Source organism: Macadamia integrifolia, unplaced genomic scaffold (genome assembly GCF_013358625.1).
Source record: "Macadamia integrifolia cultivar HAES 741 unplaced genomic scaffold, SCU_Mint_v3 scaffold2556, whole genome shotgun sequence".
Lineage (NCBI taxonomy): Eukaryota > Viridiplantae > Streptophyta > Magnoliopsida > Proteales > Proteaceae > Macadamia > Macadamia integrifolia.
This window is the reverse complement of record NW_024868793.1, coordinates 40,209-56,961: the sequence shown is the minus strand read 5'-3', so window position 1 is coordinate 56,961 and position 16,753 is coordinate 40,209. Positions and strand designations below refer to the sequence as shown.

The following is a 16,753-nucleotide window of genomic DNA, read 5'->3' as shown; positions in this document are numbered from 1 at the left end:
AAGAATATTACAAAGCAAAGATGCCACCAAGAGGTATTAGGCCCGAACAAACAGAGAAAATAAAGAAAAGATGAACAGCTCTCCTAGAAAGTCAAATATGGATAAAGGATGCAGGTTTTCCAACCGTTTAAGCAAAGATAATAAGGGGCAAACCTAATACGATGACTCGTACACCTATGCCAAGTAAAAAGAGATCAATTTATTAAGACATGTGGAACACGTAGGAGAAGGATTACAAAGCTCCCTCAACCACGGACTGGATGGTGGCCAATATGTCCTACATGCATTGGACATGCCATTTTGTCCTAAGGAATCAGCAACAAAGTGTGATCAGTTAGAAACATACATAAATTCACAACTTGCAAATTGGACACTAGGTACAAGATATCATCAATACTCTGGATGGAAAGGGGGATTGGTTGGAGAGGTAGTCACTGAAATCCTTAAAGTCTGTCTCGGCCATAATGAAAGGGACTTCATACAAAATACCCTCGAGTAATCCAAGATACATGGCCAGAGCTTCCCCTTCGAGGGCACTTGTAGACACCCAATTTTGTCACCCTCCCTCAGCAATGATGACACAAGGATGGTGGATGCGAACTCTCACTTCTAATCAATGGAGATGCTTGACAGTGGTAATCTACCCTTAACCATCCCCAAAGCTATCCAAACCCTGATCTACCCGAAAACCCTAAAACCCGATCCAGGAGGAAAGAGGGTCCAACTTTGACTTTTCATATGCAAAGGAATCTAGTCAAAAGTGACTATAAGAATGGATAGCACTCGGAAATATGATTCCAACGATATATGGTGCGTCAAAATCGGACTTACGGATCTCCCATAATCATTCCCAAAATTCATTCCCGATACTTCCAAAGATTTTTCGACATTTCCATATTTTTTCCAGAAATTCCCTTGACAGTCGGGTTTTTTGCTAAAAATCTCACTTTTTGATAAAAAGTTTTATTTTCCAGAAAATATCTTCTCAACTTTCAAAAGTAAAAAAAATATCTTATCCACTTTCACAAACAAAAGAAAATCTTCATCATTTAAAAAAAAGTCACATCACACTTTATGTCATGTCACATCATACTTTATGTCATATCATTGGTCTTTACTCACTGAGTAAAAATTAGGTGTCATCACCTCATTGATTAATATTCTCTTGACAATTGGGTTTTCTACTAAAAATTTCCCCGACAATTGGATTTTCGGCTAAAAATCTCACTTTTTGAGAAAATATTCCATTTGTCAGAAAATATCTTCTCCACTTTTAAAAACAAGAAAATATCTTCACCATTTTTTAAAAAAAATGTCACATCATACTTTAAATCATGTCACATCACACTTTATGTCATGTCATTAGTCTTTACTCACTGAGTAAAAATTAGGTGTCATCACCTTATTGATTAAAATTCTCCCGACAATCGGGTTTTTTACTAAACATTCCCCCGACAGTTTGGTTTTCTACGAAAAATCCCACTTTTTGAAAAAAGATTCTCTTTGTTAGAAAAGATCTTATCCACTTTCACAAGCAAGAAAATATCTTCAGCATTTTCAAAAATTTCACATCACACTTTATATCATATCACTAGTCTTTACTCACTGGGTAAAAATTAGGTGTCATCACCTCATTGATTTTAAAAAACTATAAATACCCCCCTTCACTTGTAAAAGAACACAAAAAGACTCTCTTAAGAGCAACCCCTTTCTTGTAGGAGTTCTTCCCTCTCTCCTCCTCATTCCCTCCCCTTTGAGCTTCTTCAGGCCTTTGAAGCAATCTTCGTAAAGATCTGAAGTCCTGCTCGGATCTTCGAAGTGTTCTTCAGGGTTTTAAAGAACTTCAATCCAAGTTTTAGTTCGATCCAATTTTTGGCAAAAATGGAAAGTTTTTAGCTTCACCCTTTGAGTGCTTTTGATTTTTTTTTCCAAAAAAAGAAAGTTTCAAGCCTCAGCCTTGTCCGAGTGCCCACCTCAGCCTAGCCTTCCATAATCCATCCCCAGCGGAAGCTCTGCCCTAGTGCCCCTGGAATATTTTTCAAAAGTAGCCAGTCCCAACGGAAGCTCTGCCCGAGTGCCCTTGGAATCTTTTCCAAAAGTAGTCGGTCCCAAAGGAAGGTCTCCGAGATTCGGGCCTTCTCTCCTCTCGCTTGATATCCTTTGGTGGATAAGGTGGGGAGTGCTTTCGTGTGTGCTTCTGCGGGCTCCACACCCTCGTATCACCACTCAAAAATACGTGGAGGCCTTTTTCGCAGGTGTACCAGGTTCGTCATAAAGACGGGGTTTGATGATGGTCCAATACGGGGGATTGGGATCATACAGAAAGGGTGTGGAGTCGCCACCTAGGGTTATGGGCCTAATACGGAAATGCCAAAAAAATCTTTGGAAGTGCCAAGAATGACTTTTGGGAATGATTACGGGAGATTTGTAAGTCTGAATTTCAATTGGTCTTCCCAAAAGCGTGCTTCTATGGGCCCTGCACCGTCGTATCATCGCTCGAAAATACGTGGAGGCCTATTTCACAGGTGTACCAGGTTCATCATAAAGACGGGGTTTGATGATGGTCCAATACGGGGGATTGGGATCATACAGAAAAGGTGTGGAGTTGCCACCTAGGGTTATGAGCCTAAGACTGGGCGGTGGGCTCGATTCTTGAGAAAAGGGCCCAGAAATTGGTCTGGTCCAGAGATTTAGGGTAAAAGTCAGGTTATAGAGTTAGGAAGGTGTTAGGCACACACCTTACCCAGTTCAACCAGTCTTCCTACTAGATGCTTAAGAACGAACATATTTTACAATTTATTCTTATTCCGTATACATGGCTATATTATCAAACATATATACATTAAATAAAAACAAATATTTATGTACATTAATGCAAGGTTAATTAGATGTCTACATTATGCTTAAATAAGGAGAGAGATTATACCTGAATCTGACCCCTGTTTCAGGTCAAAGAGGGATGGGCCCTTAGTTGATGCTGACTTTTTTCGTAGATTCTCTCAACTCGGGGGAAGATGATCTTGAACTCCAACTTCCAATTTCACGAGATGTTGACTATGGTCATCTGCGGACAGAGGTCCGACTTAGGATTGGCTTGTTTGTTGACTGTTGATTCTGGCAGAGCTTCCGCTAGGGATGAACTACTTTTTGGAAAGATTCCAGGGGCACTCGGGCAGAGCTTCCGTTGGGGCTGACTATTTTTGAAAAAGATTCTAGGGGCACTTGGGCAGAGGTTCCGCTGGGGATGGATTATTGAAGGCTAGCCTGAGGTGGCAGTTGGATAGGGCTTCGGCTTGAAACTTTTCTTTTTTGGCAAAAAACCAAAAGCACTCAAAGGGAGAAGCTAAAAACTTTTCATTTTTGGTAAAAAATTGATCGAATTAAAACTTGGATTGAAGTTCTTCAAAACCCCGAAGAACACTTCAAAAATCCAAGCAGAACTTTGGATCTTTAAGAAGATCGCTTCGAAGGCCTGAAGAAGCTTAAAGGGGGAGAGAAGGAGGAGGAGGGTAGAACTCCTGCAAGAAAGGGGTTGCTCTTAAGAGAGTCTTTTTGTGATAATGGCTAATGTCATTATACCTCTTCTTTGCTTAATTTGGTTTCAGGAAAGATCATGAACTCTTTGGATGAGACACCGAGGAAGTGGACATTAAACATTGGCATCTCTGCGCCAGACCTGCTAAAATCAGTGAATTTGTCTATGCTCGACCAGATCAGATGTATGGAATTACATCATGGCTTACTCAAACAAGCACCTCAACATTGGGACGCTAATCTCCTTGTATTTTGGTTCAGGACCGTTGAGATATATCCAACTCCAGATGAATTGGTAGATTTTTATCCACTCCAAGAATTGTCTCCTCACATTGTAGCTCATTTTTCCTCCCTTTGGTAGGAGAATTATATTCCTATAATCCATTTGCTTTCATTTGGTAGTAAAGTATGGTGATACTTGAATTTTCACATTATTCCAATTGCCCTGATGAATGCTTGAGTTGTAGAATTCATCATGCCTAAATAATCAAAATGCAGAAAAGTTTCTTAAAATTATGAAATTCTTCATTTAAAAAATACAAAGTACATAAAGAAAAGACAAAGAAAGAAAATAAAAGAGGAACAAACATGCGGAGGGAAAAGAAAATCCAAAAAGAAATATTGTATCTGTATCTATATCTTCATCATTTTCAAAAATGTCACATCACACTTTATGTCATGACACATCACACTTTATGTCATACATTGGTCTTTACCCATGGGGTAAAAATTAAGTGTCATCACCTCATTGATTAAAATTCTCCCGACAGTCGGGTTTTCTGCTAAAAATCCACTATTTGAGAAAAGATTCTATTTGATAGAAAATATCTTGTCCACTTTTACAAGCAAGAAAATATCTTCATCATTTTCAAAAATGTCACATCATACTGTTTCGGATTTTTCAATCGTTCATCGCCCTTTGCAATTGTTCAGTGAGAGGAGAGACGAATTGAATAACGATAGTCATTGGATTCATCGGAGAACACGTGTCGCACATCTATGAGTCTTGGACACTCATTGGAGCATTAGCCTTTGGAGATGAGCCGGATCCAAATGGAGGTTGTGCAGAAGGGATCATAAAAGGTGGAGGATTAGTGGTTACAGTAGGAGAGAGGGTGAGGCGGCACGCGTTGCTTTTGTTGCTTTGCCTCTACTAGTACAGGGCTTTTCGCCGTAGCTTGTAGAAGAGGGCATTTCCATCACGAAAGGATTCAATCCAGCCACAGGGACAAAAAGGTAATCCCAGGATTTTAAATGGCTGGGGAGAAGGAGAGGTAGGCTTTTCTTTTCTAGATGAATCAGAAAATAAGTTAAAAGATAGGAGATTTTGAGTAAATATAAAGAGAGTATAGGGGAGCGATAGTAATTGTACCAACCTTTTCCTTTTGATTAAATAATTAAAATTTAGAGAAAAAGACCCTAAAAGGTAATGTGGCCCTTACACCGAGACACAATGGGGGGATTATATAACAACCCCACTCCTCATGAATGGCAGAAAATCTGCCCTTGTTGATGCTTCTACTAGTGTTTTTATTGGCCTACACACTAATAGTGTGGCTTTTTAGGGAACCCTCTCCTGTATATTATTTTACCAAGAAAAAAGAAATTACAAATTATTAATTTTTTCTTTTATTAATTATAAACATAATAAATAAAACAAGTTAGTGAAGATGGCACTTTCAGACTCCATCACCAAAGATAAACATCTTGAAGCCCCCACCATGATTCAAAAAATCTATGAATCGGGCTGAATCGCCCTATTCACCACAAAATCAATTAATGGTCGATTTTGAATTGAAATATTCAAATATAATTCCCCTTGAATCGGTCAATGATCGACTCTAGGGTTCTGAGAAACCGATTCTGGACGATTCCGCGTCAATCTGTATCAGAATCGGCATAGACCGATTCCATCACCGGTTCCTGTTTTTAAAACCCTGCCTCCCACACTCCTGTTTCCTCCCGTCACCCTTCGCCTGTCAGATACCTACGCGGCAACGTCAGGAGAAACCCTAGAAAGCGCGAAGGAGACGATACATAAACGGCAGGTGCGGCCTCTTTATCTGTTCTTTGATCCATATATCAGCTAACATCGATTTCAAATCTTTGAAAAGAAAAGCTTCTGTTTTTTGGTTTGTTATAAAAATCTTCTCCTACTATCAGATTACTGATCGAGTTTTCGTATTTATTAGTTTTGGGATTAGGATTTCTGATTCTCTTTCTTATTCTTTGTCTGACATTAATGATAAACAATAATTGGGTTTATCAGGGTATTGTTCTTCCAAATCTCGAGCATTAATGGCGTCTCCGCAGCAACCTGCCGCTGGATCTCCGACTGCCCAAGTGGTCTGTTTAAATGCTTAAAACATCTCTACTTGATTCTCTCTTCATCCTTTTGTTCTGAAGTTTCGTTTTTTTTCTTTTCATCTCCAGGTCGGGAATGCTTTCGTTCACCAATACTACCATATCCTTCATCAATCACCGGAGCTCGTGTATCGATTTTACCAGGAAAGTAGTAAGCTCAGCCGCCCTGAGCCTGACGGAACCATGAGTTCGATCACGACCATGCAAGTGAGTGCTTTTTCCTGTGAGATTAGAGTAACGACTTAAAGACTGTATAAACTAGGCTATTTAATGAACTGTTTTTACTTCTTGGGTTTTAATGTTTGATAGTCGATCCATACATTGATTTGTCATTTGGGTATGTTTCTCTTGACAGGCTATCAACGAGAAGATACTCTCTCTCGATTGTAGTGATTGCGTAGCAGAAATTAAGACAGTAGAGGCCCAGGAATCATACGAGGGTGGAGTCATTGTCCTCGTGACAGGGTATCTCACAGGGAAGGATGGTGTGAGGCGTAATTTCACACAGTCCTTTTTCCTTGCTCCTCAAGACAAAGGCTACTTTGTTTTGAATGACTTATTTAGATATGTTGAGGAGGTTGAACATCAAGATGGGAACCAGAGTTTGGCCAACGGTGTAGCCACTCATCCAATTCCGGATCAGGGTATTTTTTAATTTGATTCTTGTGTGTTATATTATATGTTATTTTTTGTTCTGTGTGATTAGAATTCTTGGTTGCCTGCAGATCCTGCTCCCACACAGTGGGTTGCTGAGCAAACAATCACATTGCCGGATGAAGTTAACAGTGAGAAGGTGAATAATTCCACTGATAATGAGGATGGTTCCATTGTGGAAGAGGAAGCACCTGCATCCGAGGTTGTTGATGAGATTCCAAACAAGGTGGTAGAGTCTAACATTGCTGCTGTCCAAGAAGAAGTGCCCAAGAAATCGTATGCTTCGATTGTAAGTCATATATTCAAGTAAAGCACAGCCTTTTTTGCATCTTATCTTTTTACAAGTCCCAGCAACACTCCCTTATGTTGATGTGCGGTTGTATATGTGTGATATTTGTGCCGTGACATGCATATTATTGCTCTTGTTCACAGTATCATGGAGTACTGTCTAACTTTATACATGTGTGTATAATTAACTGATTTTGTAGTGGTGGAATCATTGTGCTTGTAAGGGCTTGTGCCTCACAAATGATGTAAGTTTGGTCTTTCGCAACATATTGATGGACTGAAGGATTGTTGAAATGATTGATTTTATCGCAGGTGAAGGTTATGAAAGAGAGTGGAGGGCCTGTGTCAGTAACTACATCTTCTCCTGCAAGGCCAGCTCCTTCAAATCAGGAGCGGTTGGTGGCACCTCCTCCGCCTCCAGCCCTAGCAGCTGAAATTCCAGTTTGCAGTTTAAATGCAGTTGAAGTTGGCAATAATCAAGAGGGTGAATGTATGATATTATGTTACCATCCTGATCTTGTTTATCCATGTAGAAGACTTTTTCACTAACCTTGTCACCCTTGTTGCAGCTGATGGTCGCTCAATTTACATCAAGAACCTGCCAATGAATGCTACAGCTGCACAACTTGAGGAAGAATTCAAGAAGTTTGGTCCTATCAAAAGTGGTGGTGTTCAAGTTAGAAGCAATAAGGTTTTCTTAACTTCAATCAACTGCTTGCTTGGCTGTCTTTATCCTTTTAGAGCTTATTATTAACTGTTTAGTGTCCTTATTTGCAGCAACAGGGGTTCTGTTTTGGATTTGTGGAGTTTGAGGTGACAACTGCTGTGCAAAGTGCAATAGAGGTATAAGGCATCACCTTTCTAATGAGTGACATTTTCTGATTCGCTTAATATTATGTCACTCGATGGTAACTTAATGCATGAATTGGATTCTATTGAAAATAGTTTCAGTTTTTTTTTTTCCCATGATAAGTATTCTTGATCCTTAGTCATTATTCAGTATCAATTATTTGTTCAGTTCATGTCCTTTCTTCTGTTAACAAACTGTCTTTTATTGGCTTCTAACACCTGTCTCTTTGGTGTGTTTCAATATTTTGAATCAGGAATATTATTTTGTTTCAACTTGTTTTATAGAAAATAATGTTAAAGTGTCCATTTGGTGTTTTCTATCCATATATTATGTTAATTACTGCAGTTTTTTTTGTCTTCATTTGTTAGAATAAAGGATTTTATTTCAATTGGAAAGAAGGGTATGTTAGATGAAAGACAAAATATAGAACCATAACAACTGTGGCAGATATTTCACTGAAATTCTGATCCAGAATCTAGATCAGCCCTGTTGACACCCGTCTTAGGAAGGAATCTTCTATTGCTTTGTAACTTTTTATTTTTGGCAGTTTAAATAGGCTGATGTTTGAAATCTTTACTCTTTCTTCGTTGGTGCTTATTTTTGTCCCACACTTCATGCTTGTATTCTATGGGGGTTTGCTTTTTGTTGATTCCTTTGTTAATTAGTAAATTTTTTTTCCTTCACTGTCCTAACTTTTGTATGGAACTGCCAAAAGAAAAAGAAGAACTCCTTTTGTACAGTTTAAATCTACTATTATGTGCTTTAATTGTTCTGCTCAATGTAGTGAAAAAAAAAAAAAAAAAAAAAAAAAAAAACTGGATGTCTTTAAGAAAAGCATTGGAACATTGTGCCCACACATTAACAGTCAGAATTGTCTGATAGGAGAAACACTTCCTGTTAATCGGTTGAAAATATTGTCTGGTTGATTGCAATTTCCCATTCCTATCAGTCTTCACATACTGTTTTCTGAGTTTTTTTGATGTGATGAGCAGTCTGATAGGATAATACCAGAAGTTGATGTTGCACTGTTAATTGAAGTTGGCACTATGAACAGAGCAGCGTGTCAGCATTGCATGAAATGCAATTAGGATAACAAGGGTGTCTACAAGGATCCATAAAAGGGGCTAATGGTTGGGTTAGTGCTCGAAGGGATTTTACTTTTGCTCTTTGACTGAAAAATAGTCTCTGAGGTTAGGTTAGTCCATTTTTTGACCGGGGGGTGGGGGAGGGGGAATAAAAGTCAAGTTGAATGTGTGGACCATAGTTTTGGGTTTATAGAGTTCGGTAGTGTACTTTAGGGTTTGAATTTATAATTTCTAAGGGACGATAACTAGAAAGAACGCTACCAGACCAGGTTGGTGCTGTTTAATGCTTGTGAATGGCCAGGTCACTGTTGATTTTATTTGCCTGGAACTTATGTCAACTTTAACCTTATGGACTGAACGTGAAATGTTGGTTTTCTGGTAATGAGGTAGGCCAAATGGTTTATCCTCGTACGAAAATGTAATAAGAAAACAGAGATGGGAGAAAAAAGAAATGTTTGGTGGATGAGTTTGCATTTGTGTTAGTAGTCATTCCATAGTTGTCAAGGAGACAAGGTGACCCAAGGCATTGGAGGGCACCTAGGCGCCCACCTAGGTTTGTAGTATATGTAATATAGCCATGTTAATTTATATAATTATGCTCATGTGCAATATAGAAGTCATACGAATGATATATGATATATTATGATAGAAGTGACTTAATATAGAAAAAACCAACATATAATAAACAAAGCATAAAATAGAATATAAGCATATTCATAAAAAAAGAAGAAAACAAAGCAATAAATATAAACAACTTAAACTTGTCAAGTGTCAAAAAAACTATTGAATGGCCCCTTCATTAATCTCACAGATTCTTAACTGAAAAGAAGCCACAAAGATAGACATCAATCCAACTCAAAGGGGCTGCAGATATCACCAAGAGCAGGGTAGGAAAACGATTGCAGCAAGGAAAAGAAGAAACATGGGAGATTAATGAGGGGGGGGGGAGATATAAAGGAAGAATGATGCAGGAGTGCTTCCATGGATCGGTCTGAACCCATAAATTTGGGAACCCAAAACAATTTGGGTTTTCGGTCTAGTATTTAGGATTTTATTTTATTTTTATTTTGGGATTAACATGATAATCGTTTTATTTGGGTAGGTTAAGTAGGAGATAGCTATAGTGATGTGGATCCGGGAAAATCAGATTCGGATTGCTTATGGGTCCATTCAAGTATTGGATAACTCAAGTCAAAGAACTAATGGCAAAACAGTAAATATTTTTGACACTAATAAGAGGGTGGCAGGGTTGTAAATAAAGGGAATTAATAACTATTGTGAGGGGACTAACTTGGAACAAGGGTAAATTAAAGAGAAAAGTAGGGTTAATAAAGAGGGTAGAAATAAAAGGTTAAAGAAATATCTCACGTATGAGGTTGTCTTCAGCCTTTGGACAAACAATGGCGATAGAATCAAATCTGATTCAAGAGAGAGTTCTCTCTCATGAGGACTCCAATCGAATCAAAATTTCAGGAGGAAGTTTGGGATCCACTGTACTCTTGAATTGATGCTGCAGTCAATTCATCCTCGAGCCACGAAATCAGTAATATTCCCTGGAACCATGTAGGGCGATAGCTTTAGGTTCAGACTGAGTTACAGGCTTCATTTCTCACAGCAGGGTTGGATCTAGGCAAGAAACTCTAGGATTTGGTCCCCCAGGGAAGGGCTACCTTCGACTCAAAGCTCGGAACCAATCAATAACGAACAAAGGTTCAGCAAACTTTCCTTTTGTGACTGATATTACTATTCAGAAACAAGGGATGGGAGAATAAACTGGAAAAAAAGAAAGAGGACAAGATAAGAGAAGAGAATGAGGAAGAAATAGAGAGACTGCACAAGGGGGGTTGGGGAGGGGAAGAAGATGGTCACAATACCTGATTTATAACTAAACGGCACAATTCAAACTTCAATTTCATTCTCAAAATATGTCTAACAAATTGGGTTACATGCCTTTATATAATAAACTGAAATCCCAATTAAAATCTAAAATTGAAATCAAATAAAATCTCCTAAAATCTCCTAAGTCCTGAACTAATTAAATAAGGAACAAAATAAAACTCGAACTGGTAACTCCATATTTGTCTAAAAACTGCCTAAAAATATATGATTACATATCTTCCCAAATAAAATAACTCAATCTTTCCAAAATAAAATAAATCCTATAATATCCTACTGAACCCAAAAACCAATTTAGACCCAGTTCATCTCGGTTGAGATTGGCCAAAGCATCAACATGGTTCAGTCTTGATTCTGCATCATATAGGGAGATGGTAGTGTCCTAGTTGCTTTTAGTTTCTTGATTAATTGGAATATTCAAATTAGAACAGGTTTCTTATTCATGTTTGGTTTCCTTTTTCCTTATAATTTAAATACATGTAACCATCCTATTAAGATTTAGATTGAAAGAACCTGTTCTATTTGTGTTGGGGTTTTTTTTTGCCCTTAAATTTAAATTCATGTAACCATCCTATTAAGATTTAGATTGAAAGAATGAGTTGAGTATTTTGGTTTAAGAGCCTTCATGGACTTGGATGTTTTGTGTGAGCTTCCCCCCTTCGTCTTCTTCTTGTGCGTTCTCTCTCTTCCACTTCGTCTTCTTCTTCTTCCTTACCTCTGCCTTATTTATTCTTGTATTCCTTTCTTCCTCATCTTCATGTACGCATCCATCCTCTGTTCTAACAGTACTGTCGAACCATCACAAGCTGGTTCAAGTCTTTCTCCCTCATCAAAACCAAGGTTTCATCTCCCACAAGCCTTCCTCCTAAGAGAACGAATTCAAGAACTCTTGCTGATTCTGTTTTCCGCCTGGAGCACTTTCAGGAATTCTTTATGATATTGATGCCCACGGTTCATTGATTTTGAATCTTCAATTCATTGGGTTTGGGGAATAGAGACATAATCCTAAGTCCCTGTGATTTAGAGTTGCGATTGAGTAACTGGATTGACCACAAGGAGTTCCATTACTACTGCTTTGCTGCCAATCGTAAACCCAAGGTTGAAGATGAATTGTGAGTTGTTTCCTCTTCCCAGTTGTTTGGTTTCCCAAATTATCCTTCCCTTGCCCTTTTATTCTACTTTGTCCATATTTATCACTCATTCCTCGTTTACCCTTTGGCCATACGTTACACACTCCTATTACTTTGTATCTTCTTAGTGAAGTTCCGTTAAATTACGATACTGTTACTCCCCTTGATTACTTCAGATTATATACTAAATTGCCATCGTTTATTTGGGCTTGGGTTTTAAATGATTGGGTGGGCCCATAAGAGAACCCAATAGGGTATTTTGACCCGGTTTTGCATCAAAGGAGGGAATGGAAGATTGTACCTGCAATTAGGAAGAGAGGGGTAGCAGTCAACCAACTTGACCGACAGAAAACACTTTTGCTATGTAGCATTGGTCTCTTCACGTCTTTCTTTTTTATTGGTTTTCTTTTCCTTGTTTTGGGAGGTCGGTTGATTTGGTTGAATGAGGAGATGCAAGCAGATTGGTTTTGGGCCCTCCTGCCTCTATGTGCTTTGCCTGATTGTAAATTGGAGAAAATGGAGAATATGGGAGTAAAATTTGATTAAAATCCAGTGGCTAGATTGGAGAGAGATTGAGATTTCCTGCTGGAGTTAGGAAGCGTGAAAACCCAGACAGAAAACAGTAATCGATAGCAGGGATTTAAGGGCATAAAACAATGGGCTAATAATGATCTGATCTAGTGATTAAACAATAATATGAGACCTTAAGCAATAACTGAATTAGAATTGAAGTAGCCTTGAAGTAGGATTCTGGAAAATTGATCAGAAAAATGAAGATTAAACAGAAGCAGAATCCTTGATTAAGAAGGCAATTCAATAGCTGGTTGCAGCATGGTTTAAGCAAAGATTAATTCAAGAAGATGAACTAGAATTAAACAGGAACTGCAATTTGAAATTTACCAGCAGAGATATAAATCATAGAGACAGAATTCCTGATTACGGCTATTGAATCCATAGCCTGCCCTCTCAGAATCCACTGAGTAGGGGTCTGCATCTACAGACCCAAGGTAGTAGCAAAGCTAGCATTCCTTCATCAAATAGTGGGGTAGGGCTTAGGCTGTTACATGCTTATATAGAATAATGAAAAAAAAAAGTTGACTTTATCTTCTCCAGTCAATAGATGTGATTGGTCATTGGAGTGACCTAAACTTACTCATCAATTTTAAATAATAAAGCAGAAAACAAACCCAACAAGGCTGTACTGCCTAGTCCAGCCCAGCAATAACAATTTAATATCAAATAAAATAAAAAAATATGACTCCAAACTAGTCCCATGATTGGAGATTCCTAGGGGAACCAGATTTGGAATTGTAGGGCCAGAATTGAACCAGAAAACTGAACTAAAACAGGACGAGACTGAATCGTAGGCTGTCCTGGCCTTTTTTCTTCTCTTTCCTCTGTCTAGCACTGCCTGAATTCTGCATCAACTCCCCCCCCCCCCCCCCCCCCAATGTCTTCCCTTACCCACTTCTACCCTTGTTTTATTTAAAATCCAGCATGTTTTTCTTGTTTCTTCACATAATAGTTTGGGTGTCAGTATGATATATATATATATATATATACACACACACACATATATTGTAGTTTTCTTGATTCCCTGTTAATAATCACTGTATAAAATCGAAGGGATAAGAATATTCATATTGCATGAATTTTCTAAACATTGAAAAGTTAGAAGATCATAATCTGTTTAATGTTTCATAGACTTACATTAGATCTGCAATGCAAGGGGAACCTTGATTTTTGTTAATCTCAAATGCTCAGAAATTTTATGATAACAACCCACAAGCCGCAAAAAAATCTAGCAAACTTTATGGAGATCTTTTGGTATTTATTTCATGTGAGATTTTTGCCTGTTTCAGGCTTCACCTATTACTATTGGTGGTCGCCAAGCTGTGGTTGAGGAAAAGCGACCTTCTAGTTCTAGAGGTAAGTGTGGATGAATCTAATTCCTTGCAGTCTTTTCTTCATTTGTGAATTGCAGTTGAAGTCTAGTCCATCCTAATCAATTTGATTGGGAGAAATATTTTGCTTCTCAAAATGAATTGTCTGCATGCTTTTACAACTCACTCTGTGCCTCCCCCTCCCCCACACACGCACAAGAAAAAAGCGTACTTGCTCAAAGCATGCTGAACTAGTTACTCTTTGAAGTGTATGGAGGCGGGGATGTGGGAGGAACAAATTGATTCTTTCCAAAAAAAGAAAAGTAACATCCATACCATTATTTGGCCTGCCAAGGGATTTTGAAATATGGGGCAGGAATGTGGGGGAGTGACGAAACAAAAAGGTGCTTTCCACCATATTTCTGGTGCAGAACTATGCATCACTGGTAGGCCTCTCATTCTTTCTGTGCAGCTCCTATTTATTGTGGAGAGCATATGTAAGACAAATTATCATCTAGGACGATCACTCATAACGGAGGAGAGAATGGATGTCAGGCTTGATCTCCTTTGGTCCTTCCTACTTTAACTGGAGAAAATGTTTGTTCTTTTTCTGCAGTGAACAACAGGGGTCGGTTTCCATCTGGAAGAGGGAATGGTTTCAGGAATGATGGCACAAGAGGGCGTGGAAACTATGGCAACGGTAGGGGTTATGGTCGAAATGATTTTAATAATAGGAGTGATCTTGGAAACAGGGGTGTCAATGGTAGCAGTGAAGGATCGTCTAGTCGTGGAGTTGAGGGTGGAAACCAGAGGGCTGACTATTATGGTGCTCGAGCTAACCGCACTGGTGGTTTGGCTGTAAATGCTACAGCTAAAAATGTGGCACCAAGAGTGCCTGCTCCTGCTTGATGTTTGTCTGAAGGTGTGGGCGGTTGCTCATTACAGTTCTTGCTCTGCGGATTATTGTTACACCAGTTCAGTGTCATGTGGATGGCAGTCTTTTTCTTGCCATTGTAGGAGTAATGATAGCCATTCAGATTTTTTAATCAGGACTTGTTAACCTCTTTTTTCGTTCTTTCTTTCTTTGGCTTTTGTCTACCCCTTCCTGGGTATAAGAAGTGATAGGTAGGTGTTATATGGTTAGTTGGTATCTCTGCTCGTGTAGTGTGTCAGTGTCAGTCTTGTACACCATTTCACAGTTTTGTGTCCATTTTTACCATTTTGTAGCTTATTATTCTTTTCATGGAAGACAACCTTTAAGGCACTTATTCTCTTTTACGGCATCCATCGAGGAAAAGAGGACTTGGGAGTTTGGATGTAATGGAATTGATTTTTTCCCAGGCTCAATTTTGAGGGAACTATTTAAATTGTTATGAGATATGTTTCTATTCGGATTACTCCATCATATTCAATAGCTTGACTTATTGATGCCATCATGGGGGTTTTGGGAACTTCTCCTGGCTATTTAAGTTTCAAGTATTTTACTTTAGTGAAGTTGCTCTATATTTATTCTTTTGTATCACGTTGTTTTGCCATCTATTTCTCAAAATCAAAAGCCTATTTACACCACTGGGGATGGTTGGGTATAGTTTTTAGGGGAAATTTGTGTCATTCCCCTATACTTGTCTTATATTTGCTCGAACCACCCAATCTTAACATTCTTCTCTGAATTAATTCAGAAAAACTAAAATTCAATCTCTTTTTCCTCAGTTGATTCAAAATCCTTATAGTACACTTGCTCCCCCTTCCTTCCTTTACATGGCTCCCCTTTGGCAGCACTCCCTTTTGCAGTGCCCCATCGGTGGTCCCTCGCTGCAACCATCATGGCTCCAACCGTCTTGCCTCCCTCCTCCCGACCCTACCTTCCCCGCTGCACTTAGCACAGACTTTCTTGCCTCTTCACCCGGCTGACATCTCCCTCCCTCCCCTCACTCACGTTTTGGAGTTGATTGGATATTCAAACTCAAACTATGGAAAATGTGGAAATACGAGAAGATTTACTTCAAGTTATATTTTTATGCTTGTTGGAGAAGCAGTCGAAAAGAATGAAGTAGAACAGAAGACTACATCTACTATGGAAGCAGAGGTAATGGCATGTCATGAGCAGTTTTCCATGCTTTTGGTTACAGTATTTTGTCACGGATCTCCAACTTTTTCTATCTATAGAAAGGTCTATACAGATCGTCCATGATGACATCTCGATAGTAAGTTTTTTGTATAGACACATAGAGATAAGTACTTTATTGTAAAAGAGGATGTGGCGGATCATCTTGTGGTGGTTGAACACATTGGCATTGAGGAGTTGATTGACCCTTGTAAAGGACTTTCACCAAATGTATTTGTGGGACATGTAGGTCTTCTAGAAAACATTATGTACTTGATGTTTTATCGATGTTATTGCAATATTAAGTTGAAATTTTTGGAACTTAAATTTCTTGTCATTTATTATGTTTGCGGAAATTAAGTTTATGAGATGATAGATGCCCATGAAGGATAAAAGGCAATAACAACTGGATCCTGTATTTGACCATAGGTTGACTCATAATTAACCATGTGGGTGATTATCTAAAGTTGAAACTAACCACAAAAGGGTTTATATTATGGAAATGATAGTTCATTGTTAACCTACATAGTGGACATGATTTGTGATGAGTTGGAGTTTTTTATGAAAGAGATTGATTGTTGGTTTATGGTGGAGAAAAGCAACCTGACGAAGACGGAGAGAGCTTTGAATTTCATGTTGTAGTTGACAATTTGATCATATTGTACTCTTCTTTTTCTCCTTTTTTTTTTTTTTTTGAAAGTACGATGGGAAAGGAATATATGAAAAATGGAAAATTTCATTGCTCCCTTTTCCTCAAAATTTTAATGCAAGCTAGATGACCTTTGAAGTGTGGGAAAGTTCAGAAACAAATTACAAAGTTTTCAGATTGATTTGATATTGGTCTTCATTGATTCAATCATAGTTAGCAAAAACGTGTTTAAAATGGTGTTCACGTTTTTATCATGTTAAATGCATTTTGCTGGTTATTTTCAACAATACGAGAAAAAGGGCAAACGGTTAATATA

General features: G+C 38.4%; 1 protein-coding gene across 2 annotated transcripts; it reads left to right on the top strand.

Moving 5' to 3' along the window:
• The first annotated feature begins 5,487 nt into the window (after positions 1-5,487).
• On the top strand, positions 5,488-15,117 carry LOC122066746 (nuclear transport factor 2-like). Of its 2 annotated transcripts, none has more exons than XM_042630586.1 (10): positions 5,488-5,582; positions 5,804-5,880; positions 5,968-6,105; positions 6,254-6,542; positions 6,624-6,841; positions 7,153-7,330; positions 7,410-7,531; positions 7,618-7,683; positions 13,664-13,730; positions 14,301-15,117. In XM_042630586.1, exons 2-10 carry the CDS (start codon positions 5,833-5,835, stop codon positions 14,591-14,593), a joined length of 1,419 nt encoding a protein of 472 aa, XP_042486520.1. In that variant the 5' UTR covers positions 5,488-5,582; positions 5,804-5,832; the 3' UTR covers positions 14,594-15,117. The 2 variants fall into 2 exon arrangements, with proteins under 2 accessions (XP_042486520.1, XP_042486521.1); XM_042630587.1 differs by lacking the exon at positions 5,488-5,582 and adding an exon at positions 5,608-5,666.
• The last annotated feature ends 1,636 nt before the right edge of the window (positions 15,118-16,753 follow it).

What these genes read in the sequence shown, in the direction of transcription:
- LOC122066746 (XM_042630586.1), top strand. Translation starts at nt 5,833, where the DNA reads ATGGCGTCTCCGCAGCAACCTGCCGCTGGATCTCCGACTGCCCAAGTG. An exon ending in GATCTCCGACTGCCCAAGTG is followed by an intron (nt 5,881 to 5,967) that starts GTCTGTTTAAAT and finishes TTTCATCTCCAG; the next exon opens with GTCGGGAATGCTTTCGTTCA. An exon ending in TTCAAGTTAGAAGCAATAAG is followed by an intron (nt 7,532 to 7,617) that starts GTTTTCTTAACT and finishes CCTTATTTGCAG; the next exon opens with CAACAGGGGTTCTGTTTTGG.